This window comes from Trachemys scripta, chromosome 4, assembly GCF_013100865.1.
Source record: "Trachemys scripta elegans isolate TJP31775 chromosome 4, CAS_Tse_1.0, whole genome shotgun sequence".
In the NCBI taxonomy this organism is placed as follows: Eukaryota; Metazoa; Chordata; order Testudines; family Emydidae; genus Trachemys; species Trachemys scripta.
Window position 1 is genome coordinate 82557034 of NC_048301.1, and position 6858 is coordinate 82563891.

General features: G+C 43.1%; 1 protein-coding gene across 1 annotated transcript; it reads left to right on the top strand.

The window, feature by feature from the left end:
• The first annotated feature begins 940 nt into the window (after positions 1 to 940).
• On the top strand, positions 941 to 6642 carry FGF3 (fibroblast growth factor 3). The gene is made up of 3 exons (XM_034769572.1): positions 941 to 1208; positions 4036 to 4139; positions 6274 to 6642. Exons 1-3 carry the CDS (start codon positions 941 to 943, stop codon positions 6640 to 6642), a joined length of 741 nt encoding a protein of 246 aa, XP_034625463.1.
• The last annotated feature ends 216 nt before the right edge of the window (positions 6643 to 6858 follow it).

The following is a 6858-nucleotide window of genomic DNA, read 5'->3' on the forward strand; positions in this document are numbered from 1 at the left end:
AGAGTTCAGGACAAAGGGAAGAAAGAAGTTTAAGTCACTAAAGACTGACAGTGAAATCCTTTAATGCGTATTTTCCTTTTAGCCACCGGAGCAGCCAGTGTCTGAACCCCTTTTATTATGCTCCCTTTTTTAAATGTGCATTTGTAAAAGCTGCTTCCCCGAGTTGTTTTATCTGGACATCAGTCATCCCAGTTGTCATGTGTTGTGATTTGCGATAGGGAGTAGCCAGGGAGAAGTGACAGACCCCAGGGATGAGCTCCTCACCGTATAATTTTCAGATGCATAATTGTTCTATTTTGGATCTTTCAAAGCAGGGGAAACCAAGGCAGAAACAGCTCTCTGGCCCTCAGCTGGGTTGCTGCTGCTGCCTCCCCCCTCTCTCTGTGATGCGGTTATCCGCAAGAAGCCATCGTGTGTGTGTCTCTTTCTGTGTGTGTGATGCTGTGTAATTTTATCCAGGCTGCACTCTGGGAGTTCACACAAGACTGATACCTTTGCCTCCCTGCTTTGTATCAATTGGTCGCAGATCAGGCTATTGTTGCAGGAAGCTTCTTTCATTTCTATGCTCCGTCGATCAACGAATTTTCCCCACAGTCTCTTCCTGAAATTCAGTGGGTCTCTCTCTCTTTCTCTCTCATGCGTGCAGTCTGTCTAACTGGAGACCCAAGGAGAACTCTGATCACTGCAGCTCCATCTAATCCAAACAGCTGGGACGCCTCGGTGGCCTCTGCCCGTGTCTATTGATTTAAGTAGCTCTAAGACAGATACAAGGGACAGATCGAGGCAGATAAAAACTTGCCAATGCTTCACGATTTGAATCAGTGTGTGCTTTGCAACTTTGGAGGGCTGCTAGCAAGACTTCTTTAATGGGACCCCTGGTGTCTTCTGCGCCAAGCCTTGATCTCCCCAGCAGACTAAGGGCTGCGGCCATCATGCCACAATGGTTATAATTTGGATCTTGCTGCTGAGTTTGTTGCAGGAATCTTGGTCCCAAGGGCTGGCTGCGGAGGTGCCCGAGGTACCTTATTGTGCTAAAGGCCAGACGTGTGACCCAAGGCTGCGCAGAGATGCTGGGGGGCGCGGCGGAGTCTATGAGCATCTCGGGGGAGCACCCAGGCGCAGGAAGCTCTACTGTGCCACTAAGTATCACCTCCAGATCCACTCCAATGGGAAAATCAACGGCAGCCTGGAGAAAAACAGCGTCTTCAGTAAGTACTGTGCATGCCTCTCCCCTGCCCATTTCCTCCTCTATTAGCGTTGTAGGGTGGCTTTCAATTACTATTCGCTCTGACCCGTTGAATTGTCCTTCAGGTCTAACCTTAGAAACCAAGGCGATTAACGAGCCTGGGGCTGTTTAGATTGAAGTGACAGTGAAACAGACACACTGGGCGCCAGATTCTGACACCCTTGCTCTGAACAGCGTCTTACTCTCGGAATAATCCTAATTGAGTTCAATAGGATTGCTTGAGGAATAAGGTGCTACCCAAGGGGTAATAGGGTTGCAGAAGCTGCTCCTTTATTATTAGGATTTTTTTCCAGATTCAAATTCAGCAAGATTTTGTCCTGATCTGCTTGCAAAGCTGGAATTACTTTGCAGCACACATTTGTCCCTCCCAGATAACACTCGCAGAAACAACCAGGTCCGAAGTTACTAATAACTGTAAGAGTAATACACTTCCTCAGTCCAAGAGTTCCTCAGTTTGGATTTTGTTTGATCTTTAATGCTACCAGACAAAGCCCATCTCTCTCCTTCCCCCTGCCCTTTTCATGCAGCGTATTCTCCAAACTTCTCTGCCCACACGCAAGGCACAGATGGGAGAAATACAGATGTGGACCCGACCCAGTGAAGTCAATGGCAGAATTATGGCTGAGATCAATGGGAGTAGGATCTGGTCCTCGTTTTGCTCCAGAATCGGCGCACTTAATGACTAGTTAATTTTAAACCAGCTTCCAGAATTACACCCACACCCACCCACTCACGGAATTGCTCAGTGGCTTGTGCAGAAAGCGAGTGAGACAAAGGGAAAGAAATGTACCTCCACCCCCGACTTCCAAGAAGTCAAAACAAAATTGTTTTTCCAAATTGCCTTTGATCTGGTGATAGGAGGGAGCCTATCTCTCTCTGTGTGTGTGTGTGTGTGTGGGGGGGGTAAATCTGTTCTCTTGCCCCAGATTCTCCATGTTCTGAACAAGCAGCTCAGGTCTAAGATGGAGCAACTTGTGTCCCAAGCCCCCTTTGATTTGTACACCTTCTTTACCACTCCGCCACACCCCCCAGGCTGAGTCCCTCTGGTTATAGCATTAGCGTAGGAAGCAGAAGGGGGATAAACCAGTGTCGAGACAACCGCTAACTGCACCCAACTGTCACTTTGTTTAACCATCTTTGCTACAGTTGCAGGCATCTCTCCTCACATTTCCTTTCAAAGCTCCCTCACAGCTCCCTGTCACCAAGCTAGGACCAGTGCTAATTCCTGAGGAGTCTTTAGACCGTCCAATGGCTTTCTTCACTCTCAAACTGGGTTTCAGATTAGTTCTCCCCCTCAGGCTGCGTGTTGCCTCCCCGCCCCCAAGCTTCTTGCTTGTCTCCTCCTAGGGGGATGTGAGGTGGTACAGACTAAATGACTTTTACCCCCTTGGAAATGTGCTGGAAATCAGCAGCAATTAAGATGAAACGGGATATGTCAAGAGCAAAGGGCTGTGAGTGAAAGAGTGAAGGAAAGATCGGGATTTTCAAATACTTTTCTTAACAGGCCAGTGGAGATATTGCAGCCGGTATGTGGACTCGGTGTCTCATGAAGATGCTTTGGGGAGGAAACAGCTTTCTTCTCACAGCGGAACCTAAAATCCCCAGAGATCCGGGACTTTCCTTTCTTCCCACTCCCCAGGATAGGAAGTATAGCATCCCACGTTGGGTGTCTGGAGCCCAGGATGCTCCGGGGAAACCTACGCCCTTGCTCTGGTTAGCGCACAGAGATAGGGAGACTCCAAGATCTGGCTCAAGTGCACAGAGGAAAACCACTATTTCCTAGAGAAAACCCCTCTCGTTATCAAAGACTTTTAGGAGACATTCTTCCGAGTTCAGTCAATGGCAAAACGACGGGTGATTCAAAACAGCTGTACGTACAGTCATTATCCTAATTTGTCGAGATTGAGGTCAGACCAAAAATTAAACTCGGCAAAATAGGAAGGCTTAGCACAGTGTGTTTTCTAATTGTCAAAAGACACTTCTGGGGTTACATCCGGCTTCTATATCGTTACAGAGAGTACAGAGCTTTGAAACCAGAATGGCTCAACTGGGAGCTTCCAAAAGCAAGATATAAATTTGCACATGTATCACAACAACTCCTACTACAGCATCTTCCCTTACACGAGATCTATGATAGTTTGCATTTAGTATCCTTTGGCGAGATGTAAACCCTTTGGGAGGCTGTCTGGGCTTCTTTCCCCCCTTACTCTTGTCTAGTGCATTAGACACGATCTTCTAAGGGCTGAAATATCTCCTCCCTTACTGTCATACTGTCCTTTTTTCAAGCTCTACATCAACTTTCTAAATGACAAGTTCCTTTCATGATTATATACATGGCTCTAAGATGCAGCCGTCTTACTCCATTTTACTCTCTGGAGACTCAAGAAAGAGCATTGTCCTGAAGTGGGTAGCTTTGTGACTGGTTTCAATAAGTCAAGCGCTCTGGTGTCCCTCAGAAAAGCATTAAAGAGGATTTAAACTTTTTTTTATATATACATATAGGATTAGGTGAACCTGTAGTTCAGTGTCAGATCTTTCCTTTTTAAAATAGTTAAATCTCAATCAAACAAGTAGGGATTTACTGTCAGTTTCCAACAATTCCCATCTCATTAGGTTTTTTTCCTGTATTGTCTAATTATGTTAGTCTTTTTTATGTACATGACTGCGGTATGACTTCTTGAGTGTATAAATTATAAGATTGAACTCATATTCTGGAGGTAAGTAGCTATTCAGATGTATTTCAGAAAATTACATATGAAGGGGAAAACCCATCTCTCTTCTGTTTCTAGGTATTCTAGAGATAACTGCAGTTGATGTTGGAGTCGTTGCCATCAAAGGGTTGTTCTCTGGCAGCTACCTGGCCATGAACAAAAGGGGCAGACTTTATGCTTCAGTAAGTTTTATTGTAAGATCTTAACTATTGTATTGAAATGGAAGCATGTTCTATTTGGGTGTCAGTAATTTTCATGGGGAGGGGGAGCACTATTATCTTGAGTGCACCAGGTTTATCTGCTATGAATAAATGCTTATAGAAAAAAGATTAAATGCTGTAGCAGAAAGGTGCTCTCAAAGTGCTAAGTATTCTAACTTTTCTTGTTACCCGTACAGCCAAAGAGACAAAAATCATTTATTTGGCAAAGGCTAAGATTCTCTTGACAAGATTTTGGGTTATACAAAATTAAGCACGAAAAATACACCAGAAACAAGCCTCTGAAATATGATATTAATATCAATATATTTTCACAATGACCCAAATTAATAGATGAAATGTATCTTTGACACCAGAAGTAGGTGTAAATGTCAGATGGAAGGGAGTCAATAACTAGAAAATCCTTCATTGATGTCAATGGGAGTTTCTCTTACAGAGTACAAAATTGGGCCTCAAGCAAATGTAAGAGAACTCAAGCTGGTGTCAGAAGACAGAGATAGAGCAGGAAAAGCAATTACAAAGAGTCATAAGAAGGTGTAAGTTATATGTTTCAGAGAACCATTCAGATTGAAGTGTACACACACCTCCTTAACCTCAAAACAGATACACCTCTACCCCGATATAACGCTGTCCTCGGGAGCCAAAAAATCTTACCGCGTTATAGGTGAAACTGCGTTATATCAAACTTGCTTTGATCCACCGGAGTGCGCAGCCCCGTCCCCCCAGAACACTGCTTTACCGTGTTATATCCAAATTCGTATTATATCGGGTCACCTTATATCAGGGTAGAGGTGTATTAAGGAAGTTTAAAGGCAACTGTTACTTAGGACTTAGTTCATTGTAATAGTCCACAGGTGTATTGCATCTACCTATTAATATGTAGTTCATCATCAAGATACATAGTTTTGTCTTTTTAATAGTTTCAAAATGTCCATAGTAGATAAGCACCCAGGAAATTAGAATGATATTTTCAGTGCACAGACATATGGTTATAGGTCCAGAAATGCAAGCAAACTAATACTTTCATCTTGGCTGGACAAATTGTAATGATATGCAGCCTGGGGCATGGGTCACTTGCTGGAGGATTCTCTGCACCTTGAGGTCTTTAAATCACGATTTGAGGACTTCAGTAACTCAGACATAGGTTAGAGGTTTGTTACAGGAGTGGGTGGTTGAGATTCTGTGGCCTGCGTTGTGCAGGAGGTCAGAGTAGATGATCATAATGGTCCCTTCTGACCTTAAAGTCTACGAGTCTATATGCCTGAGTATTTATACACCACTTTCCATCTTCAAAGTGATTTTCATGCATTAATTAATAAATTCTCATAATTCTTTGAGACAAATGTTTTGTCCCCATTTTCCAGATGGGGAAATTGAACTCAAGGGATTAGGCAATTTGCCCAAATCCCTAGTGAGTTAGTGACAATGCTGAGATTAGAATTCAGAAGGTCTGTGTTCCCAGTTCCATGTTCAAACTTGGAACACAGACCTTCTGAACCTCTACAGCATTCTTCTTCTTATTATTATTAATTTGTATTGCGGTAGCACCTTGAAGTCACCAACCAAGTATCAGGGTTCCACAGTGATGGATGTCATACACTCACCCACATAACAAATAGAGCACATGATCCAAGTATAAGAAAAGAGACAATAGGTGGATACAACAAACAGATCTAGGGGAGCGCAAGGTAATAGCGAAGTAGTTATCTTTAGTGATAAATCAATAAAGATCATCTACAGAGGAAAAAATCCATAGATATACACATATAGCAATTTAAAAAGTAATATAGTTTGAATTATTGTCCTTTTCTATTTCAGGTTAGTTTGTGAATGTTTATTCACATATTAGTTTGTGAATTGCTAGATATTCTGATACTGTGGGACCTTGTTAATAGATAGATGCTGTTATTCTGTTCTGAATCCCTCTTATACCATCCTTCTCTCATTCTAATCTCAGGTTTCCTCTTCTATATGCTGCAGTCCTTTGTTTAATAACCGGCTGACCCCTCTGTAAGTCCTGTTCCTGCACTGGTGAGGGTGCTGAACTATTATTTGTGCTGCCTTTCTGGAGCTGATGGTTGTTGTGTTTGCTTTACAGGAAACTTACAATGCAGAATGTGAGTTCGTGGAAAGGATCCATGAGTTGGGCTATAACACTTACGCATCTCGCCTATACCGGACAGTGCCCAATGGAGCCAATACCAAACGCAAAGCCAGTGCTGAGAGACTCTGGTATGTCTCCGTCAATGGGAAAGGCCGACCCAGAAGGGGCTTTAAAACCCGCAGGACACAGAAATCCTCTCTCTTTCTGCCCAGGGTACTGGATAACAAAGATCATGAAATGGTCCGTCTATTTCACACAAATGTTAAATACAGAGAGAGTCTACTGAAGCCTCTGAGTAAGAATAAAAGAAGAAGAAGGAGAGGATACCAATGGGTTCCTTGGGGGGTTTGGGGTGGGGACTGAAAGCAAAGAAGAGTGTTCGAAGTGCAACTAGAAAACAGACAGCTGTGACTGTATGACATATCAGCAGGGACATTCTTGATACAATGTATATATAATTGGATGTCACATCAAACCTATTTACTTTTAGATATTTTAGAATTATTGCCTGTGCTAAAAACAAGTAACATAAATCGAGGCACATTCAAATGTAAATTAGATGGATGTAATAATTTTGTC